Here is a 15,179-nt window from a genome sequence, read left to right on the forward strand (position 1 = left end):
CCCAGTTTTATGAAATGTTACAAGATCATTTCACTTCTGTGGTCTACATACCCTGCCACCATGTTTATCATCTACCCTGTTGTATTTTTCAAGTTGTAGTAAAGCACACATCTTTATCATTTTAATTAAGAAGTGTGCATTTTAATGAGATTACATTCCATGAGTTACATTCAGGATGCTGTGTCAATAATCAGAAAAATCTTAATTCATAATCTAAGCTTCACCTTGGGCAATGAGAGAAAAACAGCAGTGTAACATAGAACAGATGATAAATAAATAATGATGGCAGAATACAATAGAATAGAAAACAGGAAGTCCAGAAAATATCAACAAAACCAAAAGCCGGTTCTTTGAAAAGATCAGTAACATTGATAAACCTCTACCTTGGCTACCCACAAAGGAAAGAAAGAAGTCACAGTATACTAATAATATTAGTTTAAGAGGAGTCAAATCAAAAAATAGTAAATAATAAAGGAATATTCTGAACACATCTGTGCTCACAATTGGATACAGTAGATGAAATGAACGAATTTATAAAATCTATTTTAGAAGACCAAAAGTCTCCTCGGGAGAAATAGATCATCTGAATAGGTCTATAATTATTTTAGAATTTTAGATATTCAATCAATGATTAATATCTTTTCAAGAAACTAAAACATTATATTCAGATGATTTCACTGGTAAATTCTACCAAAAACAAAGAAAATTATAGTCTTACCATACAAGCAAGTAATCATAATCCGAAGTATTTCCTCAGTAACATTTTAAAAATTCTGTTTCCAAACAAGACAGAGGAAGGTTTCTAATAGCTGTATTCATAAATGACCAAACTGAAAGCAATGTCTAAATATTTGAGATATCCTTTACTATCAAAAGTGAACTCAGCCTGGGCAGAATGGTGAAATCCCTTCTCTACAATAATAATAATAATAATAATAATAATAATAATAATAACAACAATTAACTTGGTATAGTGGCATGTGACTTATGGCCAGCTTCTTGGGAGGCTGAGGTGGAAGGATCACCTGAACCTGGGGAAGTCAAGATCGCAGTGAGCTGCGATCGCACCAGTGCACTCCTGGGCGACAAAGGAGACCTTTTCACAAAAAAATAAAATACTAAAAAAAAAGGACCTGAACTCTAAGTGGTCAGTGTTACTTTACTTGTGTATTTGTATCACCCACCATTGATTTAATGCATCAATTGGCACAAATGAAATAAATGAAGAACATGACACAGCATTTACCGAGTTTCTCTAACATGGGGCACTGAATGAATAAACTGGAATTATTTGATTAAGTGAACTTAATGATTTAATTTCCACATTATCGTTATTTCCTAAATGCCAAATTTTGTTCCATTTCCATAGTTTTGTTGTCCAGCGCTTGGGACGGGTGGACAAACCTGCAAGGTAGAGCAGATTTCTTATAGATTCTTGGAAATGTATTATGATAAAGACAGTGCTTGACATTGTTGCTGGCAGAGGACAGCAGAGAAATTAGTAAAAACTTATTCCCAGATGAAACTTTTGATCCCAGTTTTTACTGTCGGCTTTTCAACTCTAAATTAGATTTGGGTTCCAGGAGGATTTTGCAAGTATCATTGCACTTAAAAAAGACTGTATGTGCAGGCAGATTCCTTTATTTAGATGAGACAATATAGAAAAGCAGCAGATCCAAGTCACCAAGAATGGCCTGGGATCAAATGCTACTTAGAATCTGCACATACCTGGGAGAGTGAAATGAACCCCTCTGTGCCTCAGTTCCCTATTCTGAGATGGGGGAATGTTAGTAGATCTAAAAACGCTGAATCACCTACTTTAAATGGGTACATGGTTTTGCATGTCAACTACGTTTACATAAAGCTGTTAAATAAAAAAGAATACGTACAGAGGTGATACTGGGCGTTCGACTTTCTCTGCAATAAGAGAAAAAAGCAAAACAGTGATCAGGTAACTGGTCCCGAAAGAAAGCATAGAGGATGCTTGTGGAAAATGCAGTGAGTTTTATTTGGGGAATATTTAGCAAGTGTCCACGTTGGCTGGCAAATACAAAACTATTTTTCAGGGAGAAAAGGTTGCTACTGAGAAATACACTCACTACCAAACAGTTTGTAAGTGATGCCATCCTTTGACTGCCATCGTCAATCAGGCCTCAGTTGGTCATAACCTCTAGTGACCCCAGAAAAAACAAAAAACATTTTTCTTCCAGAGAAAGAAATATGTCTTACAAGTTCTGATCTCATATTCTCCTCCACGCCACTCTGAGCAGATTCCTGCAGATCTTCATCGGAATCTAGGAGAACACAGAGTGATGGTCAGTGCATTGGTGTTGCTGAGGAATCCCACAAGGAACCCTGGGGTGTATGGAGTATATGCAAGTGGGCGGTTGACAAGCATGGGCTGAGATGCTGCTGGACCATTCTCCTTGGTGTCGAAGGCAGGCAAAGGAGAGGGGCAGAAAGAATTGAAAGAGCCTTGGCTTTCTAGCTAGGGCAACCTCATCAATGTGAAATAGTCACCTTAAGAACAGTTTAATACAGAAAGGCACTGTATGGTTCAGCGACAGCATCTCATCACACCTCCTCCCCATTTGAAGGTCCAGGCAAATCCCCAGTTTTATGAAATGTTACAAGATCATTTCACTTCTGTGGATCTACATACCCTGCCACCATGTTTATCATCTACCCTGTTGTATTTTTCAAGTTGTAGTAAAGCACACATCTTTATCACTTTAATATTAAGTGTGCATTTTAATGAGATTACATTCAATGAGTTACATTCAGGATGCTGTGTCAATAATCAGAAAAATCTTAATTCATAATCTAAGCTTCACCTTGGGCAATGAGAGAAAAACAGCAGTGTAACATAGAACAGATGATAAATAAATAATGATGGCAGAATACAATAGAATAGAAAACAGGAAGTCCAGAAAATATGAACAAAACCAAAAGCCGGTTCTTTGAAAAGATCAGTAACATTGGTAAAGTTCTACCTTGGCTACCCACAAAGGAAAGAAAGAAGTCACAGTGTACTAATAATATTAGTTTAAGAGGAGTCAAATCAAAAAATAGTAAATAATAAAGGAATATTCTGAACACATCTGTGCTCACAATTGGATACAGTAGATGAAATGAACGAATTTATAAAATCTATTTTAGAAGACCAAAAGTCTCCTCAGGAGAAATAGATCATCTGAATAGGTCTATAATTATTTTAGAATTTTAGATATTCAATCAATGATTAATATCTTTTCAAAAAACTAAAACACTATATTCAGATGATTTCACTGGTAAATTCTACCAAAAACAAAGAAAATTATAGTCTTACCATACAAGCAAGTAATCATAATCCGAAGCATTTCCTCAGTAACATTTTAAAAATTATGTTTCCAAACAAGACACAGGAAGGTTTCTAATAGCTGTATTCATAATTGACCAAACTGAAAGCAATGTCTAAATATTTGAGATATCCTTTACTATCAAAAGTGAACCCAGCCTGGGCAGAATGGTGAAATCCCTTCTCTACAATAATAATAATAATAATAATAATAATAATTAACTTGGTATAGTGGCATGCGACTTATGGCCAGCTACTTGGGAGGCTGAGGTGGAAGGATCACCTGAACCTGGGGAAGTCAAGATCGCAGTGAGCTGTGATCGCACCAGTGCACTCCTGGGCGACAAAGGAGACCTTTTCACAAAAAAATAAAATACTAAAAACAAAGACCTGAACTCTAAGTGGTCAGTGTTACTTTACTTGTGTGTTTGTATCACCCACCATTGATTTCATGCATCAATTGGCACAAATGAAATAAATGAAGAACATGATACAGCATTTACCGAGTTTCTCTAATATGGGGCACTGAATGAATGAACTGGAATTATTTGCTTAAGTGAACTTAATGATTTAATTTCCACATTATCTTTATTTCCTAAATGCCAAATTTTGTTCCATTTCCATAGTTTTGTTGTCTATCCCTTGGGACGGGTGGACAAACCTGAAAGGTAGAGCAGATTTCTTATAGATTCTTAGAAATGTATTATGATAAAGACAGTGCTTGACATTGTTGCTAGCAGAGGACAGCAGAGAAATTAGTAAAAACTTATTCCCAGATGAAACTTTTGATCCCAGTTTTTACCGTCAGCTTTTCGACTCTACCTGAATTACATTTGGGTTCCAGGAGGATTTCGCAAGGTTCATTGCACTTAAAACGGACTGTTTGTGCAGGCAGATACCTTTATTTAGATGAGATATTATAGAAAAGCAGCATATCTAAGTCACCAAGAATGGCCTAGGATCAAATGCTACTTAGAATCTGCACATACCTGGGAGAGTGAAATGAACCCCTCTGTGCCTCAGTTCCCTTTTCTGAGATGGGGGAATGTTAGTAGATCTAAAAACACTGAATCACCTACTTTAAATGGGTACATTGTTTTGCATGTCAACTACGTTTACATAAAGCTGTTAAAAATAAAAATAGAATACGTACAGAGGTGACACTGGGCGTTCGACTTTCTCTGCAATAAGAGAAAAAAGCAAAACAGTATCAGGTAACTGGCCCCGAAAGAAAGCATAGAGGATGCTTGTGGAAAATGCAGTGAGTTTTATTTGGGGAATATTTAGCAAGTGTCCATGTTGGCTGGCAAATACAAAACTATTTTTCAGGGAGAAAAGGTTGCTACTGAGAAATACACTCACTACCAAACAGTTTGTAAGTGACGCCGTCCTTTGACTGCCATCGTCAATCAGGCCTCAGTTGGTCATAACCTGTAGTGACCCCAGAAAAAACAAAATAAATTTCTCTTCCAGAGAAAGAAATATGTCTTACAAGTTCTGATCTCATATTCTCCTCCACGGCGCTCTGTGCAGAATCCTCAAGATGTTCATCAGAATCTAGGAGAACACAGAGTGACGGTTAGTGCATTGCTGTTGCTGAGGAATCCCATAAGGAACCTTGGGGTGTATGGAGTGTATGCAAGTGGGCGGTTGACAACATGGGCTGAGATGCTGCCGGACCATTCTCCTTGGTGTCGAAGGCAGACAAAGGAGAGGGGCAGAAAGAATTGAAAGAGCCTTGGCTTTCTAGCTAGGACAACCTCATCAATGTGAAATAGTCACCTTAAGAACAGTTTAATACAGAAAGGCACTGTATGGTTCAGCGACAGCATCTCATCACACCTCCTCCCCATTTGAAGGTCCAGGCAAATCCCCAGTTTTATGAAATGTTACAAGATCATTTCACTTCTGTGGATCTACATACCCTGCCACCATGTTTATCATCTACCCTGTTGTATTTTTCAAGTTGTAGTAAAGCACACATCTTTATCATTTTAATTAAGAAGTGTGCATTTTAATGAGATTACATTCAATGAGTTACATTCAGGATGCTGTGTCAATAATCAGAAAAATCTTAATTCATAATCTAAGCTTCACCTTGGGCAATGAGAGAAAAACAGCAGTGTAACATAGAACAGATGATAAATAAATAATGATGGCAGAATACAATAGAATAGAAAACAGGAAGTCCAGAAAATATGAACAAAACCAAAAGCCGGTTCTTTGAAAAGATCAGTAACATTGATAAACCTCTACCTTGGCTACCCACAAAGGAAAGAAAGAAGTCACAGTATACTAATAATATTAGTTTAAGAGGAGTCAAATAAAAAAATAGTAAGTAATAAAGGAATATTCTGAACACATCTGTGCTCACAATTGGATACAGTAGATGAAATGAACGAATTTATAAAATCTATTTTAGAAGACCAAAAGTCTCCTCAAGAGAAATACATCATCTGAATAGGTCTATAATTATTTTAGAATTTTAGATATTCAATCAATGATTAATATCTTTTCATAAACTAAAACACTATATTCAGATGATTTCACTGGTAAATTCTACCAAAAACAAAGAAAATTATAGTCTTACCATACAAGCAAGTAATCATAATCCAAAGTATTTCCTCAGTTACATTTTAAAAATTCTGTTTCCAAACAACACACAGGAAGGTTTCTAATAGCTGTATTCATAATTGACCAAACTGAAAGCAATGTCTAAATATTTGAGATATCCTTTACTATCAAAAGTGAACCCAGCCTGGGCAGAATGGTGAAATCCCTTCTCTACAATAATAATAATAATAATAATAATAATAATAATAATAATAATTAACTTGGTATAGTGGCATGTGACTTATGGCCAGCTCCTTGGGAGGGTGAGGTGGAAGGATCACCTGAACCTGGGGAAGTCAAGATCGCAGTGAGCTGCGATCGCACCAGTGCACTCCTGGGCGACAAAGGAGACCTTTTCACAAAAAAATAAAATACTAAAAAAAAAGACCTGATCTCTAAGTGGTCAGTGTTACTTTACTTGTGTATTTGTATCACCCACCATTGATTTAATGCATCAATTGGCACAAATGAAATAAATGAAGAACATGACACAGCATTTACCGAGTTTCTCTAATATGGGGCACTGAATGAATACACTGGAATTATTTGCTTAAGTGAACTTAATGATTTAGTTTCCACACTACCTTTATTTCCTACAGGCCAAATTTTGTTCCGTCTCCATAGTTTTGTTGTCCAGCGCTTGGGACGGACGGCCAAACCTGCAAGGTAAAGCCGACTTCTTACAGATTCTTGGAAATGTATTATAATAAAGACAGTGCTTGACATTATTGCTGGCAGAGGACAGCAAAGAAATTAGTAAAAACTTATTCCCAGATGAAACTTTTGATCCCAGTTTTTACTGTCGACTTTTCAACTCTACCTGAATTAGATTTGGGTTCTAGGAGGATTTTGCAAGCTTCATTGCACTTAAAACGGACTGTTTGTGCAGGCAGATACCTTTATTTAGATGAGACATTATAGAAAAGCAGCAGATCCAAGTCACCAAGAATAGCCTGGGATCAAATGCTACTTAGAATCTGCACATACCTGGGAGAGTGAAATGAACCCCTCTGTGCCTCAGTTCCCTATTGTGAGATGGGGGATTATTAGTAGATCTAAAAACGCTGAATCACCTACTTTAAATGGGTACATTGTTTGCATGTCAACTACGTTTACATAAAGCTGTTAAAAAAAAAAAAAAGAATACGTACAGAGGTGACACTGGGCGTTCGATTTTCTCTGCAATAAGAGAAAAAAACAAAACAGTGGTCAGGTAACTGGTCCCGAAAGAAAGCATAGAGGATGCTTGTGGAAAATGCAGTGAGTTTTATTTGGGGAATATTTAGCAAGTGTCCATGTTGGCTGGCAAATACAAAACTATTTTTCAGGGAGAAAAGGTTGCTACTGAGAAATACACTCACTACCAAACAGTTTGTAAGTGATGCCGTCCTTTGACTGCCATCGTCAATCAGGCCTCAGTTGGTCATAACCTCTAGGGACCAGTCGCTAGAGTCCATGACCAACTGAAGCCTGATCCATGATGGCAGTCAAAAATGATATTTACTTGATAGTCTAGAAGCCCCAGAAAAAACAAAAAACAAATCAAAAAAAAATTTATCTTCCAGAGAAAGAAATACGTCTTACAATTTCTGATTTCATATTCTCCACCACACCACGTGCAGGCTCCTGCAGATCTTCATCAGAGTCTAGGAGAACATAGAGTGATGGTCAGTGCATTGGTGTTGCTGAGGAATCCCACAAGGAACCTTGGGGGATGTGGACCGGGGCTGGAGTGTATGGAGGGGGGTAGTTGAAGCATGGACTGAGCTGCTGCTGGAACATTCTCCTTGGTGTCGTAGGATTTGCTTAAGTGAACTTAATGATTTAATTTCCACACTACCTTTATTTCCTACAGGCCAAATTTTGTTCCGTCTCCATAGTTTTGTTGTCCAGCGCTTGGGACGGGCGGCCAAATCTGCAAGTTAGAGCAGACTTCTTAGATTCTACGAAATGTATTATAATAAAGACAGTGCTTGACATGTCGCTGGCAGAGGACAGCAGAGAAATTAGTAAAAACTTATTCCCAGATGAAACTTTTGATCCCAGTTTTTACCGTCTGCTTTTCAACTCTACCTGAATTAGATTTGGGTTCCAGGCGGATTTTGCAAGGTTCATTGCACTTAAAATGGACTGTTGGTGCAGGCAGATACCTTTATTTAGATGAGACAATATAGAAAAGCAGCAGATCCAAGTCACCAAGAATGGCCTGGGTTCAAATCCTACTTAGAATCTGCACATAGCTGAGAGAGTGAAATGAACCCCTCTGTGCCTCAGTTCCCTATTCTGAGATGTGGGAATGTTAGTAGATCTATGCTATAGACCTACTAAGATCTATTGGGCTAAAAATGATGAGATACAGATAAAGGCTTAAGAAGACTCATGCTTTGTAAATGCCCAGAAGTGTTCAATCATTCAATGTCTGGAAGAATAGTCCAGACACTTGGTAGTGGTTGCATGCAGAGAGGGAGCGTGTATGGCTCCCAGGCAGGGAAGGGTGGAAAGTGACTTCACTGTTTCCATGGGCATGATGCTTTCCGGCTCATGAAAGAGATCTGTCATTTCCTTGATCCCCAAATTATCCCCGAGGGACGGGCAGAGCAGGGGCTACAACCCGTATTTTCCAAGTCAATGAATTAAAACTTAAGACGTTTTGAGTGACTTGCCCAGAGTTACCACAGTGAGGCATGAAGATCTGGGGCAAAAATGTAGTTATTTCCCTGGGGACAGAGGTCCCTCAACACCTGAGTCCTCTAGATCATGCCTTGGACCCTGAACTGAGAGCTCTTCTCACAAGCTTTGTCAAATCCTGCTGCCCCAATATTTCTATGGGATGGTTGATGCCCTGGAGAGGTGGCAGGTGGCTTACTGCATTTACTCACCTGCTCTATTATCCCTGTGTTGTCACTTTGATTAGCGTTATGACCCATCAGACAAACACATAAATTCTCTCAGTTGCGATGCACAGTCTGAGATTTTACCTAAATCCACTCTTTCCACCCATCAGGTGATTCTCATCTGCTGGCCTGGAGGTGGCCTGCCATGTAAGAGGACACACAGCACACCGTGGAGCTGCTGCGTGCCCCAGTCCTGTGCACACTCACGCCTTGCTTCTGCTTTCCCAGCTCCGACAATCCCAAGTCTGGCTTCCAAAGCAATCCTGTACTTCCCTCTCAGTTCTCAGACTTGCCTGAACTGTTCTACGTTTTAATCACTGTTGTAGTGACCATGACTGAGCTGTGACATTTGACATATCATAGTATATTGTTATCCACTGATAGATTTAACAGCATGTAACTTCATTTTTCAGACTTGTAGGAACATTTCTGGGCTAGGCGTGCTGGCTTGTGGCTGTAATCCTGACATTTTTGGAAGCTAAGGCAGGAGGATTGCTTGAGGTCAGAAGTTTGAGAGCAGCCTGGGCAACATCGTGAGGCCTCTTCTCTACAAAACATATTTTAAAAATTAGCCAGGTGTGGTGGTGAGCTCTGGTATACCTAGCTCCATGGAAGACTGATGTGGGAGGATCGTTTGAGCCAAGGAGTTTGAGGCTGCGGTGAGCTATGATCGTGCTACTGCACTCTAGCCTGGGTGACAAAGCAAGACCCTGTCTCTTAAAAAGAAAAAGCATTACTGAGTTACAAGTATCTCCATCTTATTTCTCATTATCTAATGTTACTGTTTTAATCCTGAGGCTTAACTACTTTAATAAACTAAAGGAAAGATTTTTTTAAAAAGGTAGTATCCAAAGCAGCCCATATGTACCTTTTAATAAATTCTAGTTTTATATGCCCTATGTCTAGAATTTACATCCTTGATCTGACTCTTATTTTTTCAAACTTCAAAAAACTCAATTTATACTTAGAACCAGACTTCTCATGTGACACAGTAAAATTCCCATATAACACCTAACTTAAAACATTGAGAGGATCAAATAATACGTAAGAGCCGTCTATATACTACATAATGTACAATCAATTACAAAGCAAAACTTTCTCAAATTAACTCAAAGGTCAAAAGTAAACAGTTAACATCCTTTAGAAAACCACAACAAAATAATATTTTGAGAAAACACGTACTTCGGCTACCCACTGAAGTTGAGAGAACAGTCCCATCATCAAGAATTCCCCAGTGTTGTTTTTTTGTTTGTTTTTATAATCACACATTATTCCCCCTGCTTTCTTTTGTGTATATTACTGCGTGTTCTCCCTTTTTCCTTTTCTGTGTAACCTATCTTGGGAATCAGTCGGTAGCAGTAAAAAGACATCTTACCCTTGTTTACAGCTCCGTAGTTCTCCTTTAGGCGGAAGCACCAGTTCATTTTACTAGGCCCTTACTAGACATTTCAGTTATTTCCCATATTGAGCTACGGAAAACAATGCGGCAAGGACTTTCTGCATAGGTTGTTTCCTATTTATGGAGTATACCTTCAGGATACAACGCCTCCAAGTAGCGTTTCCAGTTTAACTGTATTTGCAAGGTTGTGGGATTGTGCCAAATTCCCCTTCGTGGAGTCCAGCCATTTTGCATTTTCACCAGCACTATATGAATGCAACTGCCCGTACAGCCAAACCAAAGAATGTACTGCCGTGTTCTTGGAATTTCCCTCAATAGCAGAGACACTGCGGTATAGTTGTCATTTGCCTTTCTCTTATGTGTGAAGACGTGTTTAAGGATCATCTGCATTTCTTTTTCTGTGACTTGTCTATTTACCACTTTATTATCTTTTAGATTCACTTGAATCTAAAGATTCTCAAGTCAGCCTATTTCAGGTCATTGTTTGTCTCTTCACTGTTGACCCTCACCTGAACTACCCAACCAGCCTCCTAGCTGGTCTCCCTGCTTCCACCCTTGCCTGCATTACAGTGTATTCTCACAGAGCCGCTGGTCTTTTTCTTGGAGAATTAACTGTGATCCCCAGGCTAGAATCCTCCAGTGGTTTCCCATCTCAACTAAAGTCCATATTCTTTGTCAGTGCTCACTGTGTGCACACGGCCTTAACCCATCACATTCATTTCACTCTGCTGCAGCCACCCTTGTGTCTTTCTGCTCTTTGTCCAAAACAAGTTTGTTCCCATTTCAGGAATTCCAAAAAAGATATTCCTCTCTGTAAGCCCCTCCCATCATCCTCACAAGACTCCCCCTCACATTTTTATTCATTTTCTTAAAACAAATAAGATGGGCTCTCTCTCTGTCTGTGAAGGTGGGGATCTTCTGTCTTATTTCAAAAAGAAAGGGAGGCAACAAGCTCCAAGAGGCACAAAAACAGTCATTAGAGTGTAGTCAGAGCTTCTCATTCCACTGCCAGCTACCGACTGAAGGCTGCTGGCCCTGGCTGATGCCTAGTAGCCACAAAGCCTCCTATGTCACCTGGTTACCAGGAAGCAAGCAAGTCAGGCTAGTGGCTCACAATGCCCCACCCCGCAGACCCACCCAATGGCTCACAATGCCCATCCCTGCTGCCGTCCACCTTGTGGCCACCCTGCCCGTCTATGGTGACTGCACTGTTCCTCCTGGGCTGCCTGAGCTTTCCAGTCCCGAGAAAAGTGCAGAGTGGGGGGGTTGTTATTGGAAGTCACCCTGGGCAATGAACGCAACAGAAAACCCTGGTTACTGAAGTCAGTTCCGTTAGCATCTCTGTTTTCCGGAGTCTGGCAGCTTTCATTTGCTCACAAATGTAGTTATACACAAATTTTGAACTGCTTTTGTAAGGAAAGGCTTCTCTCTTGTCTTACAAGTGTCAGTTTTTGTCTTTAACTTGACCATAGCCACTCCCAGAGCCCTGGTCCCACTGTCAGTAAACAGTGATGACTGTGACTTGAATGAAAGCCTAGGACACATGACACTTTCCGTTTCTTGTCTATAAAATAGGGACTAAACTGTAACAGGGCTGCAGAGACATTCATGTCAAAGTGGGAATTTTCAAGTCATCAGAGCTCCATGGCTAAACTCCTTTGGGTAAAACCAAAACAAAAACAACTTCTTTACGGCCCTGGCAGTAACATGTCATACCTTTCACAGTCATTTTAAGCATGTCCCCCAATTTGTTTTTCTTCTTTGTTCAAATTACAATTGGAAGAAATAAAGAAGCTTCTGTCAATGTGACTCACTATTAGGAATACCATATAGGCCGGGAGCGGTGGCTCAAGCCTATAATCCCAGCACTTTGAGAGGCCGAGACGGGTGGATCACGAGGTCAGGAGATCGAGACCATCCTGGCTAAAACGGTGAAACCCCATCTCTACTAAAAAATACAAAAAAATTAGCTGAGTGAGGTGGCAGGCGCCTGTAGTCCCAGCTACTCGGGAGGCTGAGGCAGGAGAATGGCGTAAACCCGGGAGGCGGAGTTTGCCGTGAGCTGAGATCCGGCCACTGCACTCCAGCCTGGGCGACAGAGCGAGATCCATCTCAAAAAAAAAAAAAAAAAAAAAAAAAAAAAAAAAAAAAAAAAAAAAGGAATACCATAGAATCTCTTCCATGGCAAACTCTATTTTGAATTGAAGAATTCTCCACGTAATTGAGTCTGAATTATCCCAGTTATTAGCTTACCTTAAGGAATGGGAGAAAAGAAACACTGGGCCCTTAACTGGCTCGTTCACTTAGGGCCCAGACCAGCTGCACAGGTAAGGACAGAGAATGGGATGGGGACTCCAAAACTGGAGTATTTGAAATTTTACTGAGAAAAGGGAGGGACTAGGCCAAAAAGGCCTCAACAAAGAAGGCTCAACAACAAAGACAGAGGCAGAACCAGCCTTTGTCCCCCATGCCGAGCCCTGGGAAAGCCGGCTGCGGGCAGAAGGGAGCTGGAAGCTGAGGATGTCTCTGAGGGGGAGGGACGGCAAAGGGGTGGGGGCGGTGGGGGCCAGAGAGATGCCAGAAAGCAAATGGCACCCATGGCTTCTTTACCTTTGGGGATGTTGGGGTTGCTCTGGTCCTGCACGGGATGGACCTGCGTGGCTCCCAAATTCAATCTGGCAGGCCCTGCAGCGGTGGATGCTGGTGCCGCGGCTGCCACAGCCTCAACAGTCTCAGATTCATTGCAGGGTCTCTCGTTCAGCCTGCAGCAGTCACAGCCGATGCCACAGCAGGGGCCCATGGGAGAACTCAGTTTGTTCCCCATGGGGCACCGACACTGCTGTTTCCTCTCTCCTTATTCACTGTACTGCTCTAGTCTTGCCCAAGTGGTGTGACCCCAGGTGAGCCTGGAGCCTCAGCCACCACCTCTCACAGTGGCTGCTCTATGGCGGTGGGGAATTTTCCTGGTTCCAAAAAACCAAAAAACACTAAGGGACACAGAATGTAGTCGGAGCTCCTCCTCCTTACCCTCCCTGCTACCGACTGAAGGCTGCTGGCCCTGGTTGATGCTTTGTACCCACAAAGCCTCCTATGTCACCTGGTTACCAGGAAGCAACCAAGTCAGGCTAGTGGCTCACAATGCCCCACCCCACAGACCCACCCAATGGCTCACAATGCCCATCCCTGCTGCTGCCCACCTTGTGGCCACCCTGCCCGTCTGTGGTGACTGCACTCTTCGTCCTGGGCTGCCTGAGCTTTCCAGTCCTGAGAAAAGTGCAGGGGAGTGGGGGTTGTTATTGGAAGTCACCCTGGGCAATGAACTCCATAGAAAACCCTGGTTACTGAAGTCAGTTCCGTTAGCATCTCTGTTTTTCTGAGTCCGGCAGCTTTCATTTGCTCACCAAATGTAGTTATACACAAATTTCTGACTGCTTTTGTAAGGAAATGCTTCTCTCCTGTCTTACAAGTGTTAGTTTTTGTCTTCAACTTGACCGTAGCCACTCCCAGAGCCCTGGTCCCACTGTCAATAAAGAGTGATGACTGTGACTTGAATGAAAGCCTAGGGCACATCACACTTTCCCTTCCTTGTCTACAAAATAGGGACTGAATTAATCCTTCCCAGTTCTGAAATGCTAGGACCTACCAACTGTCTTTTCTCCCTCTGTTTCTTCCATGGCAGGGATATTCAGATATTTCTTTTACTAACAATGCATAAAGCATGTTTTTCTTTTTTTTTTTTTTTTAGTTTGGGATATGACCTTTATTGAGCTTATCCACCAGAGTGGAAATAATGTCTGTACAAAACCAAATGTTTGTTACTATAACTTCTGCATCACAATTAAAATCCAAACAGTTTTTTAAAAACAGTCAACTCAATCAAAACCCACTACTTCAGAATCAATAGCTTCTTTGAAGCCACAGTAACACTTAAATATGGTTAAGACTCGAATGCAGAAATTTGGTTGGTTGGAAAGCTAATTAAACTTCCAACTTGCTCAAATAGAATTACAAAAAGGCAAAATTGTGTTTTTCACAGAGATACAGTCCACTGGAATCACCAACACTGGACAGCTGTTAGAGTATTTAGAGTCCTGAGATAACAAGGAATCCAGGCATCCTTTAGACAGTCTTCTGTTGTCCTTTCTTCCCAATCAGAGATTTGTGGATGTGTGGAATGACACCACCACCAGCAATTGTAGCCTTGATGAGCGAATCCAATTCTTCATCTCCACGAATAGCAAGTTGCAAGTGACGAGGGGTAATACGCTTTACCTTTAAGTCTTTTGATGCATTTCCTGCCAGTTCAAGTACCTCTGCGGTGAGGTACTCCAGGATGGCTGCGCTGTACACAGCGGCAGTCGCACCCACACGTCCATGACTGGTCGTCCTAGATTTCAGGTGTCGATGAATACGGCCCACTGGGAACTGCAAGCCGGCTCTCTGCGAGCGGGAAACCGCCTTTGTCTTGGCCTTTCCGGAGTCCTTTCCAGCCTTACCGCAAGCCATTTCGAATTCTGCTGAAGCTCAAGCAAGCAAGGCAGAGAAAAGGCTAATCGGACCCACGGTGAGATCCCACCACCTACTCCTTCCTCGCACCGCGATTCAAACTGCAAGCATGTTTTTCTTACACAAAATTGAGAACCACACAGTGGGATATCACTGTCCTCATTTGATGAAGACGAATAGTAAACGTCTGGCAAGCCTGACAGTGTTCCGACTGTGGCATACTAATTTAACCCCCAGAAACCATTCCATTTTATGGATTTTACAGAATCAATCTAAATGGAGAAGTTAAGTAGCTTCCCCAAGTTTCCATGACTGCTCAAGATAGGGCCACAATTTAATCCTGAGTAATCTGGATCCCCACAAGCCGATCACGATTATCAGAAAGTAAAGGCAGAAGTCCTGCTTGGAGGGGAAGTGACATAGTAGATTA

The 15,179-nt window shown here is 41.1% G+C and overlaps 1 protein-coding gene and 1 pseudogene across 1 annotated transcript; both read right to left on the reverse strand.

The window, feature by feature from the left end:
* Positions 1 to 1,911: 1,911 nt before the first annotated feature.
* On the reverse strand, positions 1,912 to 13,314 carry LOC140709199 (uncharacterized protein C22orf42-like). Its single transcript, XM_073007127.1, has 8 exons — positions 12,854 to 13,314; positions 7,791 to 7,865; positions 7,535 to 7,596; positions 7,102 to 7,129; positions 6,535 to 6,609; positions 4,830 to 4,894; positions 4,491 to 4,518; positions 1,912 to 2,294 (listed from the first exon to the last, which is right to left on the reverse strand). The coding sequence occupies exons 1-8, from the start codon at positions 13,065 to 13,067 to the stop codon at positions 2,143 to 2,145; spliced, it is 699 nt and encodes a 232-aa protein (XP_072863228.1). The 5' UTR covers positions 13,068 to 13,314; the 3' UTR covers positions 1,912 to 2,142.
* A 650-nt stretch (positions 13,315 to 13,964) lies between these two features.
* On the reverse strand, positions 13,965 to 14,849 carry LOC140709097 (histone H2A.Z pseudogene; annotated as a pseudogene).
* Between the last annotated feature and the right edge of the window lie 330 nt (positions 14,850 to 15,179).

This window comes from Chlorocebus sabaeus, chromosome 19 (assembly GCF_047675955.1).
Source record: "Chlorocebus sabaeus isolate Y175 chromosome 19, mChlSab1.0.hap1, whole genome shotgun sequence".
In the NCBI taxonomy this organism is placed as follows: Eukaryota; Metazoa; Chordata; class Mammalia; order Primates; family Cercopithecidae; genus Chlorocebus; species Chlorocebus sabaeus.

Coding starts and splice junctions, on each gene's coding strand:
- LOC140709199 (XM_073007127.1), bottom strand. CDS start 13,067: ATGGGGAACAAACTGAGTTCTCCCATGGGCCCCTGCTGTGGCATCGGC. Junction 7,130..7,534: donor AGAATATGAAATCAGAAATT/GTAAGACGTATT, acceptor CTCTTATTGCAG/AGAAAATCGAACGCCCAGTG. Junction 2,295..4,490: donor GAACGCCCAGTGTCACCTCT/GTACGTATTCTA, acceptor GTGTTCTCCTAG/ATTCCGATGAAGATCTGCAG.